At 47.8% G+C, this 26355-nt stretch overlaps 1 protein-coding gene across 2 annotated transcripts in view; it reads right to left on the bottom strand.

Moving 5' to 3' along the window:
* Nucleotides 1-26355, bottom strand: part of MCM3AP (minichromosome maintenance complex component 3 associated protein) — a 42527-nt gene that overhangs the window by 1470 nt on the left and 14702 nt on the right. The window contains exons 9-29 of one of the 2 annotated variants that reach the window (XM_014549964.1): nt 26058-26326; nt 25426-25588; nt 22207-22367; nt 21188-21429; nt 20703-20920; nt 19637-19737; nt 17751-17882; nt 17239-17352; nt 15819-15971; nt 14293-14490; nt 12436-12504; nt 12213-12350; nt 10525-10675; nt 8501-8759; nt 8198-8295; nt 6796-7186; nt 5444-5701; nt 4896-4960; nt 4386-4450; nt 2530-2736; nt 54-204 (exon numbers count right to left, since the gene is read on the bottom strand). In XM_014549964.1, the coding sequence (XP_014405450.1) occupies nt 54-204; nt 2530-2736; nt 4386-4450; nt 4896-4960; nt 5444-5701; nt 6796-7186; nt 8198-8295; nt 8501-8759; nt 10525-10675; nt 12213-12350; nt 12436-12504; nt 14293-14490; nt 15819-15971; nt 17239-17352; nt 17751-17882; nt 19637-19737; nt 20703-20920; nt 21188-21429; nt 22207-22367; nt 25426-25588; nt 26058-26326 (3603 nt within the window). Of the gene's footprint in view, nt 1-53; nt 205-2529; nt 2737-4385; nt 4451-4623; nt 4961-5443; nt 5702-6795; nt 7187-8197; nt 8296-8500; nt 8760-10524; nt 10676-12212; nt 12351-12435; nt 12505-14292; nt 14491-15818; nt 15972-17238; nt 17353-17750; nt 17883-19636; nt 19738-20702; nt 20921-21187; nt 21430-22206; nt 22368-25425; nt 25589-26057; nt 26327-26355 lie in introns of both variants that reach the window. The other variant, XM_005878917.2, reaches the window with a different exon arrangement.

The following is a 26355-nucleotide window of genomic DNA, read 5'->3' as shown; positions in this document are numbered from 1 at the left end:
GCATTAGTTTATGTCTAATTCTAATATAAATGCCAAATGTACTCTCTTCTCACCTGTGGGCTAGTAGTTGTGGATGTTTTAATCACAGGTTGGATAGTCTGAGGCAGAGACACCAGAGTCTGAGGAAGGTAGAGGGGAAGGGAAGTTGAATCTGTAAATGTTCCTGAGTCTTCAGACAACAACTGCTGAAGTTGATCTTCAAATCTGAAACATTTGAACATTAGGAAGCAAAAAATTAACTATCATTCACTTCTTCTCTATGTGGATATTTTAAATTGTTTAAAGCACTGCTTTTTACTAAGTATAGAACTAAGTTATGACATCAATTGAGAAAATTATTTTTAAAATTATTATTTGCCCTAGCCAGTTTTTTCAGTGGTTAGAGCATCGGCCCGAGGACTGAGGGTTGCAGTTCGAGTCCAGTCAAGGGCACTTAGCTCAGTTGCAGCCTTGATCCCCGGCCCCAGTTGGGGCACATGCGGGAGGCAACCAATCGATGAGACTCTCACATCGATGTTTCTCTATCTCTCCTTCTCCCTTCCACTCTGCCTAAAAATCAATGGATAAAATATCCTCAGGTAAGAATTAACAACAACAAAAAAATTTAATATCGCCCTGGTCGGTTTGGCTCAGTTGGTGGAGCGTTGGTCCAAGGATGGAAGGGTCGTGGGTTAGATTCCTGGTCAGAGGCACAGATCTTGATTGCAGGCTCCATCCCAGTCCAGGTCGAGGCTCGTGTGGAGACAGCCAATCACTGTGTGTCTCTCACAATGATGTTTCTCTCTCTCTCTCTCTCCCCCCCCCTTCTTCCCTCCCTTCCACTCTCTCTAAAGATAAATGGAAAAATATCCTCAAGTGAGGATTTAAAAAAAGTCTTCTCTTTAATTTATACATCCAACTTATACTTAATGAGAAAGGTGGCATTTAGCCAAACACAATTGTTTTTAAATGTTACTCAACATTATTCATAATTCTCTTTTACTGTATTTTCTCTAGTTTATTTTGGATTTTTGTGTCTATAATTAATTCTTATCTCTTGATGGAATAACTAAAGGTCTAGATTGCTACTTACAATTTCAAATTAACTCATAATACTATCCTATTGCCACCGAACATTCTAGAGCTGTCCACTCCATACAATTGTCTTTTCAAGAAAAACAATCTGATCCAATTGTTTAAATGATACAGACTTGGGACAATCTACTTTTAGAAATCATGATACATTCAGTTATCTTACAGCATATATTTATCAAGCCCCTACCAAACTCTAGGCACCATTCTAGTTACCAGGGATACAGCACTGAAACAAAGCAGATAAAGCCCAGGTCTACGCAGCTTATACTCTAGTGAGGGGAAACAGAAGGGACACATACCTGGGGAAATGTGGTCTGAAGGTGAGAGAGACAAAGTGAAGACATGGAGACAGGGAGGGCTGGGGGACAGGCAAGGAGGGCCTCACTGAGTAGACATTTGAGCGGAGGCTGGAAGTGAGTGTAAGGTGAGCCATAGGGATATCAGGGGTTGGCTGTGGAGTCCTGAGCAAACGGAACAGGGAACGAAAAGGCCTGGCTATGTAGTCCCTGGCGTGCTGGAGGAAGGAGCAGAGGTCAGAAAGGAAATGGTAGGCAGAGCACAAAAAGCCTTGCCCACCTCATAAGGATTTCGCCTGTGGTTCAGGCTCAGAGAGGAAGCCACTAGAAGGTTGTGTGCAAAGGAATAATATGACCTCTGCCTCACACTTGAAAGGCTCACACTGGGTGGGCCAAGACTAGAGTATGGTCTACCGCAAACATGGTCTGGTTCTGAATGTTTTGAAAAGAGCCAAAAGGATTTGTGGATGGACTAGATGTGGAGGGATTTCAAGGCATCTGGCCTGGGCAGCTGGAAGGATGGAACTGCCTTCAACTGAGAAGACAATTGTAGGAAGGGAAATTAGGAATTGGATTTGGGATGTTAGCTTTGAAATGGCTATCAAGGAAGTGGTAGGATATTCAAATCTGTAGTTCACAGAAAAACTCAGGGTTTGAGATATATATTTGGAGTTGTAAGAATATTTTTATTTAAAAATCCATGAAACTGGATGAAATCACTGGGGTGTATGTACAGGTAACACAGATGCAAGGTGCAGAGAACGAGTGAGGGCGTAGTGGGAGGAGAGGAAGAACCGACAGGAGTGACCTAGGGAACGTGACCAAGCGGGCAGGAGAGGGACTAAGGGCATTCTGGGAGCCAGGAGGGAGGGAGCAAAGGTGTAGAATGGTGCTGGGACATGGGTTCATGGTCAGTTCAGCTGTGCGGGGGGCAGTGATCATAACCAGAGTAGACATGAGGGGCAGAAAGGGGCTACAGGAAAGACTGGAAAGAACTGAAGAAGTGAGAATCACTGTTTTTGAGTTCACTATAAGGGAGCAGAAACACGAGGGTGGTGACTAGAGAGGGAAATGGGCCGTGATAGGGAAAAATGCCAGAAGACTGACTTTCAAGCATGGAGTGGCTTAAGGACACAATGAGTAGAGGGAGGGGCTTCACCTCTTGCTCTCCTCTTTTTCCAGTAGAAGACTGCTGGACAGACACTGGGCCAGGAGCTCCTGGGCAGAGGCTCCGCGCATCAGGTCCTCCGTGCTGGGAACCGGCCCCTCTCGGCCACACTCTGCACTCCTCTTCCCTTTTCGGTGCACGTGAAGGAACGGAGTGGGAAACTTGTTTGCAGAAGGATGAAAAGTCTTTGTTTCCAAGCTGTAAGTACATGTTTGAAACACATGATCAGGAAAGAGGGAGAAAGGGTTTCTCAGGAAATAGGCAGATGTGGGTGCAGAGAGAGCCTGAGACCCACCCCTTCCTGCTTCCAGCTTCCCTCACGGTCAGGGCTTCCCTCGGGTCAAGTGCAGGGCTAGGAGGGAGGGCAGCCTCTGCCTACGGGACTTGCGGTATCCCGGGCAGCTGGCCTTGGAGCATCCCTACTGAGTGTTGCTTCCCATCCCTGGATTATCAACAGGTCTCTACTCCCCCTATTATTAGCAAGGTTCTTATTTTTATATTCAGCTATTAAGTCCATCTGGAGCTAATGTTTACAATCAGTGGGAGATAGCGAAGCTAACTTTTTTTCTAAACAGATGCCAATGTCTGCCTCCCCACCCCCTAATTTGGCATGGTACTTTTCTCACATATGGTTCTGTGTCTGGACTTCCTATTCCGATCCATTCGCCTACTTTACTATTATGTTTTAACATCAGAAAGAGCAGGACTTCCTTGTTATCCTTATTCAAAATGTTCTCAGCAATTATTACACATTTTTTTCATTGTGATGAATTTTAGACTTAACCTGTCAAGATCAAGGGGAAAAATCTTTTGGGTTTTTTTCAATTAGAAATGCCCTGCCCTAGCCGGTTGCTCAGTGGTTAGAGTGTCGGCCCGGTTGCAGCCTTGATCCCCGGCCCCTACTGGGGCGCTTGCAGGAGGCAACCAATTGTTGTCTCTCTCTCACATCAATGTTCTCTCTGTCTCCCCGCTCCCTTCCACTCTGTCTAAAAATCAATGGGAAAAACATCCTCTGGTGCGGATTGACAAAAAAGAGAAATGCCCTGACTACAGTTTGAGAACTGAGAATTTTATAACTGGGTCCTCCCAACAGCAAGGGCAGCTCACCCCTTATTTATTCAGGTTTTCTTTGCACCTTCAGGGGCCTCAGAGTTTCCCTGACGTTTACGGCCTCTCCAGGTCAGTCTGCTTTCATGTTACAGGCGTGTGGCTGCTGTGCATGGGACTTTTGTACCTGGTATATCAATCTATCTAATCACCTTCCTGAACCATGCATGACTCTCTCTAAGGGAGTAACTTGGTTATCTTGAACTAACAACTCTACTATCTGGAAATGACAGTTTCTCCTTCCTTTTGATATTTATGCCACTTGTATCCCTGCACTGGGCAGGATTTCCAGGACAAAAGTAAACAGCAGTGACATCAGGGCAGCTCAGGCTGGTTTGACCTCAGTGTTTCTAATGTTTTACCAAGAAGAATGGTTTTGGGGGCAGAAATTTTTTTTTAACCCAAGTTTGATATGAAATTTTTATTAGGAATGGGTATACATTTTTTAGGCAGGAAAGCATATAAAAGCATTTCCTACTAAATGAGCACTTATTTTTTTGTTATGGCACCATATTACACAAGTAGATTGCTCTTTGTTGATACTGCTTATCCTGGATAAAGCCTACTTGTGAATTTTTATGTACTGCAAGACTGCATGTGCTGACATTTTATTTACCCACAATGGGCTGGATTCTGTGAACAGGGTATGAATGTCTATCTGTGTACCTTGGAAGAGAACTACATGGTTTGTTCTGTTGGGTGGAGGGATGACAGAAACACACAATGAACACAGATCTCACCACCCCTGATGCAGCTGGAGGTCCTTCTGCGTCTGCATTCTGGCTTGTTCCCACAACATAGGAACATCATAGAACTGAAGAAGTGAGAATCACTGTTTTTGAGTTCACTATAAGGGAGCAGAAACACGAGGGTGGTGACTAGAGAGGGAAATGGGCCGTGATAGGGAAAAATGCCAGAAGACTGACTTTCAAGCATGGAGTGGCTTAAGGACACAATGAGTAGAGGGAGGGGCTTCACCTCTTGCTCTCCTCTTTTTCCAGTAGAAGACTGCTGGACAGACACTGGGCCAGGCGCTCCTGGGCAGAGGATCCGCGCATCAGGTCCTCCGTGCTGGGAACCGGCCCCTCTCGGTCACACTCTGCACTCCTCTTCCCTTTTCGGTGCATGTGAAGGAACGGAGTGGGAAACTTGTTTGCAGAAGGATGAAAAGTCTTTGTTTCCAAGCACCCCTGATGCAGCTGGAGGTCCTTCTGCGTCTGCATTCTGGCTTGTTCCCACAACATAGGAACATCATATGTCTTCAAATGGTTTTTAAAAAAATATACACATATTTGACCATCTTCACTCACTGCCTCTGAGAAAATATGAAAAACAATTTTAAAAGAATATAAAAAAAGCAATAGGTGACCACTTGACATTTGCTTATATTCACTGATTTCAGAAGCCCCACTGAGTAAAGTCACATAATTACGTGACTCCCATTTGAGCCAAATATGCTCCAAGTGTCCGTGGGTCATTCAATGTCCAGTCCGGCTCACGCCCAGAGTGTGGAATGGCAAATACAACCACTCAGAGCTACAAACTGTCTTAAACTTAGAGCCAGCCTAGGGGGTCCATATCAGGGAGTTGAGTCCTGGCTCTCCTGGAACCGTCTTAGCTCTTCCCAATGTTTACAAGTCACCTGGAAGTCACTGGCTTAAAGGAGGGAGTCCCAAGGAAAGGAAGAGTGGTGACCCACAGGAAAAGACACAAATATCAAGTAAGCTTCTTTCCTTGCTGAAATTGGCTCTGTCAAGTCTCATGAGGAGCCAGCCCCATAGATCCATACGCTAACTACCTGATGTGACAGGAAGTCTAGGGGGCGTCCAGTCCCTCAGCTTGTGGTTGATACACAAGGCAATGACGTCGTCCCATGGGATCTCAGCAACTGAGGGCCCTGCCTCCCAGCCAGGGGAGGGGTTCTGGCTCTTCCACCTGACATAAGTTCTTCGGAGCAGGCTCTCCACCTGGGACTGGAGGACGGGCTGCGTCTGGCAAGAGCTGGGGATCTGGGAGGCATACTGGATAACCATGGAGCACACCGGAAGCCAGGGAGCTGGAGAGAAAGCACCTTGTGAGTCACTAGGTTTGGCCAAAGTACAGGTGGAAATCTACATGAAATGTTCTTCACTCTATATTAACTCAGGAGAAGGCAACCGTGTAGCTGAGAATTCTGTTCTTGAATCTGAATAAATCATAGCTGTTCAGGAAAAAGCATCTCCCTCCCCATGTCCTGACAAGGGACCCAGACTCCCTAGACAAAACTCACAACTGAGGGTCCCCCCAAGGGATTCTAACTGTACAGTACAGGCCCAGGAATCTGTACTTTAACAAGGACCCAGGTGAGGCTGGTACATGAGGTCCTGACTTCTCTGGGGGAACACTGACCTAGCTCACAGCACAGAGGGTTTGCGCTGTGTGCTTTGCTTCCTTTTGGGTTCCTTCAGAAATGAGCATCTGTTAGACCTACTGAAGACCACACCCTGAAATGTAAAAGGGCACCTGAGCCCTATATTCCATGCAGCCCAAGTGGCCCTGCCAGGGCCCCAGGCTGTACCACATAAGCAGTGAACTCCCTCCTTCCCTCCTAACAGCTTCAACAAGGGAAGGGCAGTCTCCATGCCCAGCCCAGGGGACCTGGAGATTGCATCAGAACAGCCCAAAGGCTTCAACTGCACAGCCAGCGCCACAGAACAGAGGCTTCTGACAAAGGAACACTGGCTGCAAGTCAGCACTGAGTGCTGTGGCCCCAGCAGTGTGGGGATAGGACTGCACGGTCCCCACACTCTTCATCCTCATACCCCGTGGTGCAGGCAGGACAGGACCTGCCGTCCACTCAGAAACTCCAGGCCTTGGGGTCAGTGCTCCTCCCACACCGCACACCACCTTCCTCCCAGGGGTCAGCAGATACCCACAGATTGCTCTGTTGGCAGTGAAGGGCCAACTTCACTTCACAAACACCCTGCTCACTCTGACTCCTACACCCAAAGGTAGGTGCAGAATGGGGACAGAGGACACAGAATGGAGGCTATGAGAACCTCACACCAGTGCCCAATACCTGCCAGACTGCCACTACAATAAGAAAGAAAATGGGTGCTCTCGGTCGCCCCCTATACTCATCCCCAGGCATCACCCCTCAGGAGCACATACCCCCCGGGGGTGGAAGGTCCATCTGCGGGAGCTGAAAGCCCAGAACAGCCTGTTTCAGCCAGGCCAGGTGCTCCGGGGAATTCCAGTGAAGGTGAGGAAGCAGCCGGCTGCCCCCTGCCTCAGCAAACTCGGTGACAGGCCAGGACAGGTCGCAGAGCTGCTCGGAGGACACCACGGAGGCGAGGAAGTGCAGAACACTGTTGAACAGCTCGATGATGGCACCAGGTTCCTGCGAGGCCAGGCCGCCCAGCCGCCTCTCTCTTCTGTCATGGAAAAACCGGCCGCTAAACTCACGGCCAACCCCATCTTCCACATACTGAATGAGGGTCTGGCAGCAAAGGTCAAGGGCACGGGGGCAGTGGGAGACCAGCCACTGCACGGCCAGGGAAACCTGAGAAGCAAAGACAATTGGAAGAGCAGGTCATGCTGTTTTTCAGAAGGAGCTTTCTGAAGGGGCCCCACCCACAGCTGCCCCAGCAGGTGCCCCCGGAGCACCAGCTTCTCAACCACGCTGCGGAGCAGAAGCTTTTGCTGCAGTGGAGTTTGGCCTCCGAGGGCCCTGGAGACATACAGCGAGGAGCCTAGGACAGGGCTTCCGAGTCCCACCCCACCCCGAGGTGAGGCTGCAGGATCACCCACTGGAAGGGCTCGGGCTTGAAGAAAACCAGCCCTGCACATCCTCTTCACCATGCAGATAGGGAAACCATGTCTTCCAGTTCTTAGAAGGACTAACAGCTTCATTATATGCCTGGATGCTTTCACATCCTGTCGCTATCTTTCTTCCTATAGTTACTTTTATTTAATTCCCAGCATTTCTTTCCCTAATATAAATGTCAGACTAGGCTTCTTCTTTTCTTTTTTTAAGGAAACTTCTGATAACATTATTTCTTCATATATTCCAAGAACCACCCTACAAAAATAATTTATGTATCTGACCTTCAAACGTAAGACATGAATGGTCATATTTTAAATCCATACCTATAAAACCCCTAAAAAAATGACATGAACAGCCTGGCCAGTGTGGGTCAGTGGTTGAGCATTAACCCATGAATCAAGAGGTCACTGGATCAATTCCCAATTAGAGCACATTGCCTAGGTTTCGGGATCGATCCACAGCAGAGGATGTGCAGGAGGCAGCCAATCGATGTTTCTCTCTTTTCCACTCCCTTTCTCTATCTCTCTAAAATCCGTAAGAATATTTTGTTTTTAAATTTCATTTTTTGCAGATAGAAGGACTATGGGCAAATTTTATCTTTTATTTCTATTTCTGCTTATATTTTTAGGTTACCTTTTAAAAATAAAATTTAAAAATGCAAGCACCAATATACACCAAATTCCAGATAGAACAAGAAGAGAAAAACTGAACTATCTGGTTGGACCTTTAAAAATAATGAAAACTTACCTTATTTGTGCCTTGTAAATCATTAATGGACTCAGGAATTTCAATAATGATATAATCCGAAATCAGCTTAGCTGAAACCAAATCCTGTAGCATCAGACCTTGAAAAGAAACAGGTCACCTGTCTTCTGCTAAGTCTGTGTATGAGCAGATACCTCACTGCACTGACCCCGCCCAGACCTGTTCCCAGTCACCACAGTGGCTGCTATCCCGACTCCCGCCATTGAATTGCCAGCACCTCCTCAGACCCGGGGCTCAACCCATCTATGGAACATGCTGGCTCATCAAGGAGACAGCCTCACTAACCATCATCCACTTCCTTCTCCACGGCGACCCCTCCCAGGCTGGGTGCGAGCACCACCAGCGGCAACGCAGGCTGGCAGGGCTTGGCCTGCAGGAGTTGCTTGAGCTGCAGCAGTGCCGACAGCCAGTACACGTCCTCCTCTGCAATGTCCTCGCTCTTCGTTTTGGGGGCAAGCAGCAGCATGAGGCCGCTGGCTCCCAGGAGCTCCTTCTGTGTCTCCACGGCATCCAGGGCACCGTCACTGAGAGCACCGTAGGCTACCTGGAACAGCACCATCAGGGGGGAAATCAGTAGTGAACATCAGCCCCCGAGCAAGCGCGGCCAAACTGCATTGCCCTTTGGGCCAGCCGCCCTCCATGAGGCCATAAATTATTGCCAGAAACAGCTGGAACAATGGGTAATTCAGCCTCCAGCTATAATTGTTTTTGAGCATGTTACTTTCATATTAACAGTTACCCTTAAACAGTTCTAAAAACAGGTAAGACCATAATGACAGAAAAGGAGGAAGGCAAGCCAGCAGCAAACAAGGGATTTCAACCCATTTCTAGAAAACAGTGTGGAGATGGGAACAATCACTTGGTTGGGAAAGCAGAGGAAGCCACACCTGTGGGCTACAGACATGGTGTGGAAAGACCCAGGCCACCTGAGCTTGAAAAGCCCCGAACACCCACAGGATCTGCACAACAGGTCATTAAGGGAACTCCTGATAACACCCACCAGGTGGCCTTTAAGCGCAACCTGTACCCTCAGCAGGGGTCAGCCCCCGAGAGGGTCCAGTCGCAGGGCACCTCTAGGCAAGTGGAGGATACTTGGCCACTCCCCACCTGACACTGAAATATGGAATAAAAATCATCTGGAATATAAAGTCAAGGAAATTTCCCAGAACACAATATAAAAAAGCAAGACAGAAAACAGGATGGTGCTCTGGCTGGTGGCTCAATGGTTAGAGCTATCAACACCCAAGTGCTCAGCACTGAAGCCCACACTTCCTGCCCTGCACTGCTGTTTTCCCACGTAAATAAGACACACATCTGGTTTTATTTCTGAAATCTAAAATTCATTTATGCAGATTTGAACCTAATGCAGAAACAAGTTCTCATTAAATAAGAATCTCTCAAGAAACCAATTAATGTGAATATTGTGCAAACACCTACAAAGAGCAAAAATTAGAACTTGTAATGGAAAACTGAGGACAACTTGAATGTAAAACAAAAACAACTAACCTGAAATGTCCAATGTTGAACCTAGACAGTAGCTGGGTTCAAGTTTAGTGAAAACGAAATAGGATTAAAAACCATGGGAGGGTGGGGGGGGACATATGTAATACTTTCAATAACAAAGATTATTTTTTTTATTTTTTAAATATATTTTATTGATTTTTTACAGAAAGGAAGGGACAGGGGTAGAGAGTTGGAAACATTGATGAGAGAGAAACATTGATCAGCTGCCTCCTGCACACCCCCGACTGGGGATGTGCCCGCAACCAAGGTACATGCCCTTGACTGGAATCAAACTGGGACCCTTCAGTCCGCAGGTAGACGCTCTATCCACTGAGCCAAACCAGTCAGGGCAACAATAAAGATTTTTTAAAACACATTAGTTTTTTGCTAAGACCTGGTATATCAGGAAGCTATTTTAACAGTGATGTCAGTAGTGAAGTGTAACCATCACTGTTTTTTTTTGGAATGCTCTGTTTCTTATCTCTTGGGTTAATTACCAGAGGCAAATAAATATAGAGTTCAGGGCTTCTGAATGATGTGCAGAAGAGCATAGGTGCATCTATGCAGTTGTCAGGATGGTTCTGAGTTTCACCAAGTTCTCAAAGTGGTCTATGACCAGAGACAGTTAAGGTCATTGTGCTCCAGGCGCTAGCCTGGTACCCACACCAATAGGGGTCCATGGGATGTTTATGAGCCCCCCACATTCTTTCAAAACCATTTCAGGCATTTATGATTCCAGTAATGTCCGGGCATGAGAGAAAATAAGACAATCACAGAAGTAAATACACGAAGTGGTTGTCACTCACCTTTATACACACGCTGACAGAAACTGCCTGATTCCCTTTGCTGCCGAGTGCGTTAAACAGCGTGAGTGTCTGAATTCCACCAGCATCACTGCATGTGTCATCCGAGCCATCACCTCCCATGAACTTGACTTTCAACCAATCTGCCAGAATTCTGTGAATAAAAGAAAACAACACTTGAAGAAGAATCCAATTCTAAATCTGAACTATAAATATTTTGGAAAGAGAAATATCACACAGATGTAGGTCCACGGACAAAAATTCTACTGTGAAGTAGATCTGCACAAAACTCTACTGGGATCTTTCTTTTGGGTAAGAGAAGAGAGCACTCAGGAACTGGTTCATTCTAATGTGACTTAAGATTCCAGAGCACTAAGAAAAGATTCTGAGCAATAGAAAAGATCCTTAGAATTTAAAATATACATGTTTTATAGAATCTAATTTCTCAGACCTGAGACCTTAAGAATTCTTGGGACATATATCTCCTAATGAATTAGCAAATCAGAAGACAGCTATTTTAAGAAATGAATCATTTAAATGCTTTTAAAATACCACAACTCTCCTCCTTGCTCAGCTGTCTTATGTGATAAGCTTTATGACTTTCTTTTTCTTTAGCCTACATATGTTCCTGCTTAAACAGTAATGTGTTCAGAGAACGTAATACCCTCAGACATTGCTGACAGGAATGTAAAATGGTACAGCCACTACAGAAACAGCTCAGCAAATCTTCAAACACTTAAACAAAGTTACCGCACAACATGGCAATTCCACTCCTAGGTATATAACCAAGAGAACTGCTAACATATATCTACACAAACACTTACACACAAATGTTCATAGTAGCATGAATGGCCAAAAAAAGTGGAAACAACCCAAATATGCCCATCTACTCATGAACAAATAAAATGTGATAAATTCATTCCATGGAATATTATTCAGCCACACACACACACACACACACACACACACAAAAAGGACTGATATATTCTCTACAACATGAACGTAGAAAACATTTGTGCTGAGTGAAAGATGCCAGTCATAAATCCCACATGCTGTATGACTCCATTTATTTAGGATGTCCAGAACAGGCAAATGCATAAAGCCTGAAAGCAGATTAGTGGCTGCCAGGGGTGGAAGGTAGGAAGGAATGGAGAGTGACTGGGAATAGATACGGGGATTCTTTTTAAGTGAAAAAATGTTCTGGAATTAAATCCTGATGATGGTTATACAACTCTGTGAATATACTAAAAACCAGTGAAATGGACACTTTGCATGGGCGAAATTTACACGTGAATTACATCTCAAAAAGCTGTTAACTGTCTTCCACAAGATTCTAAAATGAAGCAGGCTCTAGTCAATACACCTTAGTGTAGCTTTAAATAACAATTCTGAAATGCTTTTGGACAGACTATTACCAAGTTTACAGAATAAAAGTTTAAATAATGTAAAGTGTCAATTTCAAATCACAAACAAAACAGACTGCAAGTCTAAGCACCAAACCGTAAACCGACACATCAGTGTTCCCATCATGCATGAGAGGAACAGGCCACTCTGACCCCAGCCACCCCAGCCACCCCAGCCACCCTCGCGTTGCTCCACTGCCTGACACTCTCGGGAGAAGTGCTCCACCTCCCCAGGCTGCTTTCTCAGCATCAACCGCCCCCTGCCCCCCGAGGGAACCCCTCCCTGACCTGCCAGGACTCCATGGGGACTGCTCTTCTCCGTAGTTGGGCAACACCAGCACCAGCTTCCAAAACGCATGCTCCCTGCAGCCAGGGAGGTGCTCAGCCACGAGGGATGGCAGGTCCAGGGGCGCCCACGCTGCATCGCTGGAAGGAACAGACAAAGCAAGGTGGGTGAGCTGGTGCTCAAGCCCCGGGCAGGAGCAGCTCGCACAGCGGGAGCAGGACAGACCTCAGTAGCTGCTGGTGGAAGTGCTGGACCTTCAACTGGTGCGTTGTCTTGTTCCTGAGCCACCTTAGCCTACAAAGAAAGGGAGAACAACAATGTGCCTACGTGAGGCCAGCTCAGTGCCCATGGGAGGAACCTGGTAAGTACTTACACTGATGGTTTCAGTAAAAAGTAACTGGTGGAAATACTTAGGAGACCAAGAAAATTTTTTCTGAGAAATGGATCAGTCAAAAGACCTGTTCATTCCACAGATATCAATTATCTACCATGTGTCAATCATGGGAGACGCGGTAAACAGAGCAAATCCCGGCCCTTTAGGACACCCGCTGTCATAGGGAAAGACACGCCTCTGCAAGCAGATGGCACGGTAGGCACATGGGTATGCTGTGGTCTGTTCACACAAGGCAGTCAAAGAAGTGATATGCGATGAGCTGTCACTTCTAAAGGAAATAAGGGGAAACAGCATGACAATTTCAGGGGAGAGGGAGGAGGGATGGGCATGCCAAGGCAGGAGTGTGTGCAGAGGATACAGAGACAGCAGTTGGGGTTTGGAAGGGGAGGCAAGGGCTGCCATGCAAGGACTCAGGGAGCAGCACAAAGATGTCAACGAGAGGCACAAGGTGACCAGACTCAACTGTGACGGTGGGAACACCAGGGTGTAGAGGTCAAGGGCAGAAGCTGGCAGACAGGCAGGCTGGCAGCAGAGGTAGTGAGGGCAGTGCTCTAGAATGATGGGCCCGAGCCCAGGTGCCTGATCTAAGCCTGGGGAAGACAGGCTGGCATTCCATGGAAGGCCGAGAGAGGGGCAGGCTGGGTGAAAAGTAGGTTCTGACATCGGGTTGGGAATGGGATACAGAAGTCTAGAACACAGGATACAGGAGTCTCGGCCGGAGATGCACGAGGGGAGTTGTCAGTGTGAAGGACAGAAAAAGATTACCAAGGAGGGAGCAGCAGGGAAGAACAGAGGGCAGGGGGCTGTGCTGAGAGTGTGTTTGGGGGTGAGAGACAAAGCAGCCATGACTTCAGGAGGCCAAGCCAGTGCCCAGGCTGCCATGGGTCAAAGAGGAGTGCTCTGACCACAGAGTGCATCTGAGACAGGTCAGCGCTAATGCCCACCCCACTTACAGAGGCAGAAACAGGATCTCAGAAATCTCAGCAGCCACAGTTTGTTGGAGTCAAATGAAACCCTGGAGACGGTTTTCAGAAAGTCCCGTGACAGCCCAGGGAAAGATGAGGCGCACCATGAGAGCCACACAGCGTGCTGCTACAGCCCCTCCATGCTGCCTTCTCCCGGGCTCCCCACTGGGCCTAAAGAGAGGCCGAGCCCTGCACGGCTAGCAGTGGATAGCCCAAGCGAAGACCTGGGCAGGGCCCTCAGGAGCTGCACATGCTCAGAGTGACTGGGAGGAATGGCAGGGAGGGCCATGCCAAAGGGGCACAGGAGGGAGCCCCGTGAGGAGAGACTGGAGGGTGGGAGGTGGAGTCACTAAAATGCTGTTGCAGAAGACAGAGGGAGCTGGTGTGAGTGAGGCAGCAGCAGAAATGACAAAGAAGCAGAAGAATCCGGAAGCATAGGAAACAGGAAGTGGGAGTGGCAGTGAGTGCACATGGACCTCTGATTCCACAAATGAGAAAAACAGGTGGTTCCAACTAAAATTCAATTACCAGGACCCCAAATGTTTTAAGGGAAAAAGGCATATAAATCAAAGCAGACAGAGCGACCACATGTCCAGAACTGGAGGGAAAGACACCTGCCAAAGTGTAGTCCTACGTCCACTCTCTGACGCATCTATCTTCCCCCCCAACACAGAGGTGGGACAGGGGGCACTTAGGAGGCGCTGTGGCAAGCTGCGTGCTGACCTGGTGCAGGAGATGCCCACTTTCCCAGCGTGGCCAAGGTCCAGGAGGCCCTTGGCCAAGTTCTCCTCAGCAATGGGACACTCTGCACTGGGCACCAGTGCCGTCAGCCGGTCATTCACATCCACACAGCAGGGCGCTGCAGGGAAGGCCCGCATCTGGCGCCTCAGCTTCTTCCGGGCTGCGACCGCTTCCCTCCACCTGAGGACACACCAACATGTCATCACTGGATGTGTTAAAGGCTCACCACAGGGACAAGTGCAAACATAAGCTCCGGCATCATTAACATGGGAACACGGTTTTTGGCAATATGTTCAGTCTTTTTCAGCAACAGTCCTGAAATTAAGAAATTAGTTTGAAAATTCAAGGGGAAAAAAAGTTTAAAAACAACAACTCAGGCACAGGAGAGGCCTGAAGCAAATGAATGGCGGTAAGCAAAAAGAGTTACTGAACTTAATAGCTAATGCGGGCTGCTCTCTGGAGGGCCAGTTTGGCAATATGGATACAAGGTACATAGACCCTCTGACCCAGCAACCACCACTGATGGAACTTCACCTCCAGACGTGTGCACTGTGTGTGCAAGACGGTTACTACAGTACTTTGTCGAGGCTAAAGAGAGAAATCCACATGGAAGTCCATCCACAGGGCCAGGGGAGCCATTTACAGTGCCACTGGCAACAACTGGGAAAGCTGACATGCTGCTGTGGTCAGGCCTCCACCTCCTAGCATATGGAGGGAAGAATGACTGGACACAGAGCTGGCAACATGCTCCCAGATGTGCTAAGAACTACAAAAAGGACAGAGGTGTCTGTGGGTATACAAGCAGCTGGAGGAAGATGGTCTCTCGTGGAATGGAGACTCCACTGCTCACTGCTCCCTTTCATGTGGCTGCAACTGCCAAGGAACACTAGTACTTATTTTAAACTTTACATGAACTGAATCACCACACAAATTATGTAACACATATATGCCCAGTTTAGAGATGAATGATGGTCAAACACCCACATCCTTCCATCCAGTTGAGAAGCAGTGCCCATGATGCCCATGGACCCTGCTTAGTCACATGCCCTCTTGTTCCCAAAGTAGCCACTATGCTGAGTGTGTGTTTGTTATGGTCCTTCTTTTCTTTAGGCTTTCACTACTATATATAAGCCCGAAACAACCTATCTGAATATACACCGCTCGTATGTTGTACACATTTCTGTAGAATTGTCTTTTTCATTATAAATTATGTTTTGCACACTGCTATAATTTGCTTGGTTTGTTCATGGCCATCTCCCTGTGTATAGTGCAAAGGGTAAACGGGAAATAGCAACCTTTAAATATTTGTCAAAATACAGAACAATCCTCCCCAAACGAATTCCTTACTTATCCCTTTATACCTTTTAGGAAAGAACATGTAACGTGTGTGTGTGTGTGTGTGTGTGTGTGTGTACATGCGTGCGTGTGTATAATTGTCCGTTTCTGAAAGTATCTTCGTAAAAAGACTCCTGTGTGCATGGACTTATCTGTAAGAACACGTAACTCACCTCTGAAGATACTTGCAGTAGCACTGAAGTTCCTGGAGGGTCTCCTTTGCAGTCTGGAAAATCTCCTCGCCAAGAAAGAAGCCCACCAGGTGGGCACAGACTTCCTCACAGCAGCGGGCCATGCGGACCTTCTGGTCTGTCTCCACTGCACTCCTAGGAAACAGGCCATCAGCATGAGAGCCACTGCACCAGGCCCACACACACGGAGGGCTTGCCTTAAAAGTACAAGAGTCCACATCTTTTATATTGAAATGTAATTATGCCCTTGCTGCAAGAGGAACTTTAAGATTTTCATTTTACTTAAGGTATGGCCACCTGGAAAGGAATATCATACAACAAACATAAGAGAAAAAGAACTAAATTACAGGGTACTAGATTACAGGTCCAGCGGGGCCTTTGGAAATAGTCCAGAAATAAAGCTTTATCTTAAAACAATGGCTAGAAATGTTAGTTTTTAAATGACCATTAAGACATCCCCTCATCAGCAATATTTGCTGTTTGCAATTAGAGGTGTCTCAAGTACATAACTGGCAGCCTGTGGTCAAACAACAGTGGCCCTCATGTAAACCAGTATCAGTAAGAGAGATTTTTACAAAATTCTATCAACCAAAGGGTAAAGAGGACTTTATCAAATATATTTAATCACAAAAATCAAAGTAGCTTAAACAGGCAACACCCATTTCCAATAGCCACCCTCTTGGGTGAACTGCAGGCCAAGCCTCCTGGAGCCAAGGAGTACAGCACGTTCCCTGCACATCAATGAGTCCTGGGTTCCTTATCTCCTAACACCCCTTCCTGGGATTAAGAACAGACAGATATCCATCAACGTAAGGCCTCTTATAGTAAATATGGAAATAGATTCCCAATTAACAGAGAGGGAAACATTAATTAGGACACTTGTCTCTAGGTCTGCTCGCCATCTGCACTGGAAGCTGTGATCAGGACTAAAGAGTCCGTCGCCTTCGGGGCTATCTCAGAGAGCTTAAGCACCAGGACAGATTTCCCTGCACAACTGAACCTCTGTCTTCCCTGAAGCCTGACATGGAAACCAAGAAAGTTCTTAAATGAGATAGCTCCAAGAAATATTTTAGCATGTGGAATAAGAGAAGGATCTTTTACTAGAGGAAAACTAACAATAAGTAACCTGGAATGGAGACTACCAGCAAACTCTTTTGCTGAGCCATCCCCATGCCCAGGGCAGGGTCTGCAATGAGGATAACAGTGAAAGGGAGGCCCTCTCTGGAGGCCACACAATACAGGGACAGGGTTCTAGTGTTTGGCTATCAAAAGATATGTACGCTCCCTGCGAAAGTGCAACCCAGCTAGTCGGAGCTGACCAGCCTGCCCACAGCGCCTAAGGATCCTCCTCCCTCCTGCCAGACCACGCCTCTCACACTGCAGGACCCAGCACTTCACTTACTTCAACTCCTGGGAGCAGGTTTCCCTCACACATTCGATCACCACCAGCTCTGTCAGCTCTGCAGCCAGGCCCTGACTCATCTGAGTTAACACCAGTTCTCTTTCTTGTTTCAATCTAAGGGTTTAAAACAAGAAAAAAGAGCAGGGTAATGTTTAAGAATAAAAATAAGCAGCATCACACTCCAAGACCTCACAGGTGGAGGTGTGAGTTGTGCTGCCTGAGTCCACAGGCCTAACCCTCTGATCCCACCAGACAAACCACACAGCTCAGCTGCCCCCACTCCAGCCCCACTGGCCACCACCCTCCCCCGCTGGCAAAGGGCTGCTGCTGCTCACAAGGTGGGTGTAGCCTCAGAACGCATCCACTCCGTGGGCCAAAGTGTATGGGGGCCCTGGGTGAGCCTCGGGCCTGATGCAATGGACAATGGCAGGAGCGTGCCAGGCCCGGTTAGGTTCTCTCCTATGTCCACACACTCTGACCCCAGGTGCACTGCAAGGACGAGACACACTCACCTCTCCTCTTCAGCCTGCCGCCTCTCCTCCTCTTTTCGCTCCCTTTCCTTAGTCATTTCTTCGGCTGCAATGTGCCTCAAAATGCCTGTGGTGGCAGCTGCTAACAACTCCTCCACAGCAGCACTGGAAACACTAGACAGAGCAAAGTGGATAGAATTCTAAATAAATAAATGCCAAGCTGACCACATAACTAAACTTTTAACATTGGCAGGGGGAAAAAAGACATATTTAGCTTTCAGCATAAAAATAAACCCATGGTTAGAAACACAAAATCTATCAAAACTGACATCAAACCCACAGCCTAGGTATGTGTCCAAACCGGGAATCGTCAAACCCACAACCTTCCGGTGTACGGGACTATGCTCTAACCAATGAGCCACTGGCCAGGAGCAGACAGATTGTGATTAAATTTATTAAGACTAGATGTTGAAGTATTAGACAGAAGCAGATACATAAAGTTTGTAGTTTTAAATGTCTAAGGCAATTTTACCATGGTGTAAAATGCAAATGGTACAAAATATTCCAACTTCTAATAAACTGAAACGTAACCCAAGAATTTTTTAGTTTCTTATTGTTTGTTTTGTTGTTGTTATTCCTCACTCGAGGATATTTTTTCCATTGATTTTGAGAGAGAGTAGGGAGGAGAGGAGGAGAGAGGGCGAGAGAAGAGAGAAACTGATGTGAGACACATCGACTGGTTGCCTCCCCCATGCACCCTGACCAGGGTCAGGGATCAAATCTGCAACCTAGATACGTACCCTTGACTGGTAATCGAACTTGATACCCTTCAGCGCGTGGGCCGATGCTCCAACCACTGAGTACACTGGCCAGGGCTAAAGTGAGTACAGTGGGGCCTTGACTTACGAGTGTTCCGACTAACGAGTTTTTTGAGATACGAGCCGTCTCTCGGCCGATTTTTTGCTTTTAGTTGCGAGCTAAAATTCGGGTTACGAGCCAGCTTCAGATACCCCACTGCTAGTTGGCGCAGCGAACGTCACAGTGAACGCCACAACATCAGCCCAGCATCACGTGTCTCACTCGTTCACAATTGATTTGACATACGAGTAATTTGAGTTACGAGCTCCGTCACGGAACGAATTAAACTCATAAGTCAAGGCCCCACTGTATTTTTCATTGGCGGAGGGGGGTAAGTGGTTAACTTTGAATATTTATTTATTTATTGAATTTACTGGAGATATTGATTAATAAGATTATGTTGATTTTAGGGATACAATTCTGTAATAAGTCATCGTATACTGTATTGTGTATTCACCACCCCAAGTCAAGTCTCCTTCTAGTATTTTTCATATTTAATAGAGAATGAACTAATTTTTACTTTATTAGAATTTTAAGTCGTATTTAAAGTTTAAAGAAAAATAGGGTTTAATTTACAACTTTAATAAACCTCTTGCTGCTCAAAAAGCAGACACGAATGAAAACGACATGCCAATGACAAACAGAAGGTCAGAAATATGAATTACACCCACCTAGAGAACAAGCCCAACACTCAAGCCTATACAAATGGGAAGCTGCAACCCTAACCGGTTTGGCTCAGTGGATAGAGCGTCGGCCTGTGGACTGAAGGGTCCCAGGTTCGATTCCGGTCAAGGGCATGTACCTTGGTTGCGGGCACATCCCCAGTAGGGGGTGTGCAGGAGGCAGCTGATCAATGTTTCTCTCTCATTGATGTTTCTGACTCTCTATACCTCCCTTCCTCTCTGTAAAAAATCAATAACATATCAAACAAACAACAACAAAAAACAAATGGGAAACTGCAATCTCTTGCTGAAGACTGAGAACAGCTTTATGAGAGGAGTGTCTGGAGGGACAGAGTGTGGTCCCAGTGAGTGCAGACTGCTTCAGAGCAGAAGGGGCGCCCCACTTACCCCAGAGCTGTGGCTGCGAAGGCCGCCCCAGCGGCACCAACCTCCTCACAGTCCCTCTGAAGAACCTCCTGGATGAGCTCGTCCACCACCTGCGCCAGGTCCTAACAAGAGGTCAGACAGTGGGTCAGGCGTGCCAGCAGGGACAGTGCCTCAATCCAGACCCAGCTTATAATCGAACAATCTCACTCCACAGCAAAAGGCACTAAAGACCTTCACAGAAACACTGAGTTCTCATGGAACTCGGCCAGGGCAGGAACCCCATCAAGGCCTTGTCAATGGACATTGTTTGAAGGTGTTTTAACGACCCTCACAGGGGGTATGATGCTGTTTCTGGGAAGAGTTCCTGCTAATGAACAGAGGAGCCTTGCGCGAGGATGGCCGTTCAGAAGGCCCCAGTGCCACTCCGCACATCAAACACGCTCAGGGTCTGTGGCCATTCTTCACATTCCTCCTTGATCCCGACTGGGGTGGTGTCAAGTGCCTGTCTAAGCAACAGGTGGCGAGACCAAGTCCCACAACCTGTGGGGGACCGGCTCTGCTCGACCCTAGTCACATGCCTGTCGGTGGGCACGCGGCGCTCCCCGTGGCCCCCATGGCCCTGGTTTTCGAAGGAGCACACTGAGCACCATTCAGAGCAGACAGTGGGGGCGCAGGATGGCGCTGGGACAGGGCAACCAGGACACCACATGCCAGCAGAGCTCTTGGCACAGGAAGCACTCGACACCAGGCAGCACTTGTTTTATCAACAGCATTACGTCCGTAAACACCCTTCAGCACATTCGCCAAAGGTTCACCTATGACCTTTCAAAGAAAAACTCGGGCAACAAACTACAGACCCACACGTCATCCCTGCTCTCAGAGCCTCTGGCTCCTAAGACACAGACTCAAGCCTTGTGGACTAGATCCCACAGTGAGACCTGCCATGGCTAGTTCAGAACATTCTAAGGTCACACGTGCAACCACCTCAGTGGGTTCCGTCTACAGACAATGGTCAGACTAGACATCAGATGCTGCTGGGTGTTGTGCGTAACAGGCTGCTTGGAGCCTGAGCTGGAAGACTCCTTACCGCGTCAGAGTACACAGGCTCAGGCTTTGCAGGAAGAAGCTCCGGCTGCACAGGGGGTAGCATGGGGGGTTGGAAGAAGCCAGGTGCCGCACTCGGGGTGGCTGCTGGGTGGTGTGGCAGATAGGGCAGCGCAGGGGCCAAGATGGGAAGAGGCTGTGGGAGGAGGGTAGGCGGGGACGCGTCCGCCTCAGTACCACATTCCTCTCCTCTCCCCACACCTGGAAGAAAACAGGCACATGTGGGCACTACAAACAACCTCCAGGCCACCCGCAGTGACATAAGGACTGGCCACCCTCCCTGAGCCTCACGATGAGAAGCAAGCACATGATGCCACGGAGTCTATCAGCCCAACCTCAGGATGAAACACCTGAGCACTGAACAACATCCACATCTGGGCCTCAAAACAAGACAGGTCCTTCTGGCTCCCCAGAGGCTTCCTAGAGGGACAAGCAGCTAGTTCCCTCGTGCAGCTGCACTCCACTCACCTGCTACATCCAAGCCGGGTCTCTGAGTGCCCACAGACAGCTCCGCGGCCAGGCTCTCCCCAACGAACTTGTTCTGGGAGTTGAAGCTGCACGTGGGGGTATGACGAGGGACAGGGGGCAACGGCCCCCCATTCACAATTTCCCCAACCGACACCATCAGCTTCCTGGTAATAAACACCGACTTCCTGGCCTTCAATAACCCCTCTGGTTCCAAGAATGAGGACCGGTTCAGCTCGACACAGCTATCCAGACCACAAAGAACGCACAGAGAAGTATCTCAGGTGAGAGGCCAGTCTTCACTTCCCAGTGCCCAGCAACAACGCTGGAAGCCCCCTCCCTGATGTCACGGAGTAACCACACAGCCACATGGAAATCAGGAGAGGAGCAGCGCTCACTGCTGCCAGCCTACAGGGGCACCACCTGGCCTAGCTGTTAACACCACACACACACACTCATTGCTCCCTTTAAAGCTGCCACATCTCCATGAGGAAGGACTACAGGCAGCACAAAGGCCATAGTGAGAGGGAGGGGTTGAGAAACCCAGCTCAGGGCGTGTCTATCATGTTTTACATCATGATGCCATTTTCTGGGAGAAGGTCCTTGAGCCTCATCAGGTTCTCAAAACACTCAAACTCCAAGCAGAGAAGCCCTGCCCTGGCCCACTGGCACCTGTCTGGGCCATCAGAGTTGTGCAGTGGCCTATCATGGGTGGCTAGCAGAGGCCATCCTCAAGGGACAGAATAAGGAGGCCCAATCTTTACCTTTAAGTTCTTCAGTAACTTGTAAAGCACTAATTTTGGAGTCACAAAGAACTGGGTCTAAACACAATCAGCCGACACGCAGCATGTGGTCTGGGGACATTCCTCAGCCACTCTGAGACTCGCTATGTGTACGAGGGAGGCAGCACATGAAACATGCCTTCTCCAGGACCTCGCACATCAATGGCACTTCCCAGCCCTTTATCAGAATTAAGACAAAAAAGGAAAGAGATGCCCTACAGTTTCACCCTCAGCTCCTACCCATCGGAAACAGTGAGACCATGGTAGTTGAGGAAGTCTGTGGCCTCTTCGCAATCTCTGAAGAGCAGCATGCGCACCACGCTGTCCAGGGGAAAGATGGTGGATCGTTGGGTGCTCACGGTATAGGCGATGTTGAGTGCCCGGAGAGCATCCTTGCGGATCTGAAAGGAGAAGCCAATCACTGCAGTCGCCCCAAGACTACAGAAAGGCTGGCATGGGGGACAGGACTCGTGCTGTCGCTCATTCCCTCTGGATAGCAACCTGCCATTACGGGTCCCAGGCTTGGTGATCTAAGGCCATTTGCTCAGTGTTAAGATGCCCAGGAATGGCCGAAACCGGTCTGGCTCAGTGGATAGAGCGTCGGCCTGTGGACTGAAAGGTCCCGGGTTCGATTCCGGTCAAGGGCATGTACCTGGGTTGCGGGCACATCCCCAGTGGGAGATGTGCAGGAGGCAGCTGATCGATGTTTCTCTCCCATCGATGTTTCTAACTATCTATCTCTCTCCCTTCCTCTCTATAAAAAATCAATAAAATATTTAAAAAAAAAATGCCCAAGAATGCATGCAAAGGAGACAATTTCAAACATCCTATATAATAAAAGCCTAATATAAAAATCAACCGAATGCAGAACGACCGGCAGAACAACCGGTCGCTATGATGCACACTGACAACCAAGGGGCAGACGCTCAATGTAGGGGTCTATGGGGGGCCCTCACTGGCCAAGGTGGTGCCAGCGGGCCCCCCCGCAATCACCTGGCCAGTCGCTCTGCAGAGAGAGGCGACCAGCAGCAGTGGCGGGGGGTGGGGCTGGCAAGCGGGCAGCACCAGGCCAGCCAAGGCAGGTGCCAGCGGGGGTCCCCCGATCGCTCTGCTAGTTGCTCCACAAATCAGCCCTGATTGCCCGCCAGGCCTAGGGACCCTACCCGTGCAAGAATTTCGTGCACTGGGCCTCTTATAGAAAAGATTAGCCTCAAGGCCTTATTTGTAAGAAACTAGAAAACAAACCATCCCACAGCAGGGCACGGAAAGTAAACTGTGCAGCATCCATTCAACAAAAAGCTGTGTAGATGCTAAAAATTATCACAAAGATAATGGAATGCCATTAAAAATGCATGACATGAAATTAAGTAAAAGAGTCAAAGGCAAAATTGTTTCATAGCATTATTACAAGTGCTTTTAAAAAAGAAGACAAAGGACAAACATGAAAATATAAAACTTGGGTTGGGTGATAGGAATCTGGGTGGCTTCTTCCAGTATTCTGGAACTAACTCAACCAGTATTTACCAAGTATTTACTTCATGCCTGGCATTGTCAGTGCTGAGATTACAACAGTGAACAAAACAAAATCCTTGTTCCCACATAGCTGATGTGTTAAGGAAGCCAACACTGAATAAAATGCACATAAAATACACACTACAGCCCTAGCCAGTTTGGCTCAATGTATAGAGCGTCAGCCTGTGGAGTCAAGGGTCCCGGGTTGATTCCAGTCAAGGGCACATGCCCGGCTTCCAAGCTCGGTCCCCAGCAGCGGTCATGCAGGAGGCAGCGGTTCCCTCTCATCATTGATGTTTCTATCTCTCTCTCTCTCTCCCTCTCCCTTCCTCTCTGAAATCAATAAAAATATATTTTCAAAAAAATATGTGTATGTATATATTTTTTTAAGTACACAATACATTTAATGGTGACAGTGCGAGAAAGGCAGAGGACCTGGAGCACTGACAAGGGTGAGCCCAGCCAAGACCGTGGCAGCCAAGCCAAAAACTGGAGGATGTGACCTTGTGTAGCTGTGAGAAGGAAGAGCAGTGAGAACAGCAAGTGCAGAAAACCTGAGGCAGGAAGGTGGGGGGCCTGAAAGGGGGGGAGGGGGGAACCACTACAGCAGGAGCCGAGCACGGAGGAAGCTGGGGAGGCGGTCCCAAGGACAAGGGACAGTGTGGGCTTAAAGTTATTAAAATGGGCACCAATGGTGGACATTCTAATAACATTACATAATCACTTTAAAATACTAATTATTAGTCTTATTTATCAACTGCATGGAGTTCCCCAAGTGGCACAGTGTTAGAAATCTTTTCATTTTTTCCAGAATTTCAGTCCTATTGGCAACCGTCAGATCTAACAATGAGCACACCTGCAGAAGATTCTTTGCCTGGAATGTGGTTTAGTCACTGTTTACAGGAGGGCATTTTGTGTGACCAAGAAGAAAAATGACCTGGAGTCACAAGAACCAGCCAGCAGGTCCCTGAGGTCTCCCAGGCAGCTTCCTTCACACCCAGTGGAACCCAAGGGCTCTCAGCAAGGACTCTGCTGGTGGCATCCTCCACCCCATGCAGGGGGGAGCAGCACAGTGTGTACAGCGGAGGCAGGCGTGGGCTGCTCTGTCATCATCCCCAAGTGCCCTTGGGCTGGGGCTGAAAACCTGACTGGAGATTCTGAGACCAGGAGCTCACACTTTTGGCAAAGCCCCAGGTGCCCGCCTTTGTAACCCCAGAGCACAGCACAGCATCGACAAAGAGTAGGCATCTGACATATTTCTTGAAATGCATTTAGCATCATCAGGCTCTCTAAAAATTTCATATCACTGAGAATTTCTACGTTAGAGACTTTATGCATGCAGTTATTTGCTTCCCAGGGAAGATAAAGTTCTAAACTTTAGTTACATGGTTCTAAAGAGATTTTTCTTATCTAAACTGTAAGTACATACACACAAAAATAAATAAACTGTAAGTACAGTGTTTTTCATTGCCTTCAGTGATCAATGATGGTAACCCCTGTAGAATGGGGTTACACCAGTGACCCTGGGGGGCTGCCATGAGGGCTGCACAAGAGTTAGCCCCAGACCTGTCTGAAACCTTCATGGAATAAAGCACTTAAATGTCGTAAGTAATGCCCTGGCCAGTATGTTCAGTGATTAGAGCGTTGGCCTGAAGGGTTGTGGGTTCAATTCCCAGTCAAGGGCAGGTATACGGGTTGCACATTCCATCCTCAGCCCTGTTTGGGGTTCGTGTTGGAAGCAATCAATTGATGTGTCTCTCTCAATCGATGTCGTGTCTCTCCTCTCTCTCTCTCCCCCCTTCTCCCTGCCTCCCTTCCACTCTGTCTAAAAAAATCAATGGAAAAAAATATCCTAAGGTGTTGATTAACAACAACAAATATATATTTATTTATCATAAATAACAACCTGCTTTCTTCTAATTCTGCAAGTACAGTAACATTACTCACCTGATTAAAGTAGCAATGTAAAAGGCAAGCGTTCAAATAAGAAGCTGACTGGACCAGTTTGAAAAATCTCACAAAATTATTACTGTTCAATGCAGCAAAAGCCTGAACAGCAAATTTCACCTCAGAGGAGTTTCTAACAGCCGGATGGAACTGTTGTACTTCTCTGTTAATTAAAAGAGATTAGAAAATTTTAAGATTAATTTGACAAAATATTCCATAAAAAAAGATCTGATAAAAACTAGATTTCAACCATACTGAGAAAGAGGGTCATAAAGGCAAATCGCTAACAGCTCTGAAAGGGCACCCTGGGCATTGCTGTCCTGGTTCACTCACCTATTCTACTCATCGGGCCCATTCCTTCCTCATTTCCTCTTGTTGACAAGAAAAAATTATTCTCAGGAAGGATTTGGAGCAACTTTAGATGTGCTGGTGTTAGCGTACATCCATCCTGCTCCCAGTGGCTCAGGTCAAGGGACTGAGCCCAGCCCAGGTTTCTTACTGTCATCCCAGCATTACGGACCAGAGACAAGGCAGCACTAACAGCTACTGCTTATCCCGACAGCTCTTTCCCTGTTTACACCCTGCTTTCCATTTCCACACAGCTTAGGCCAGCTCCGGAATTGAAAAGTCACCTTAGGATGTCCCCCTTGTTGAGATTGAGCAGCACATTGTAGCCCTGGAACTCAGCTTCACTGACACAGAACACGCCCTCGTTCCTCAGGTCTTGGTACATCTCCTTCAGACTCTGAAGGCACTTGGTCATGTTCTCATTGTTGATCTTGGCATCAAAGGAGGACATGGGCTCCTCGCACATGAAGTGAGCACAGTGGATATGAAGCCGGGCACACTTCTCAATCAGGGACACCGTCATGGGATCACACAGGTGCTGCTGCGTGATGTCCTGGCCACGAGAGGGGAATATTACACATG

The sequence above is a fragment of the Myotis brandtii genome, unplaced genomic scaffold (assembly GCF_000412655.1).
Source record: "Myotis brandtii unplaced genomic scaffold, ASM41265v1 scaffold577, whole genome shotgun sequence".
In the NCBI taxonomy this organism is placed as follows: Eukaryota; Metazoa; Chordata; class Mammalia; order Chiroptera; family Vespertilionidae; genus Myotis; species Myotis brandtii.
This window is presented reverse-complemented; position numbering and strand designations above follow the sequence as displayed.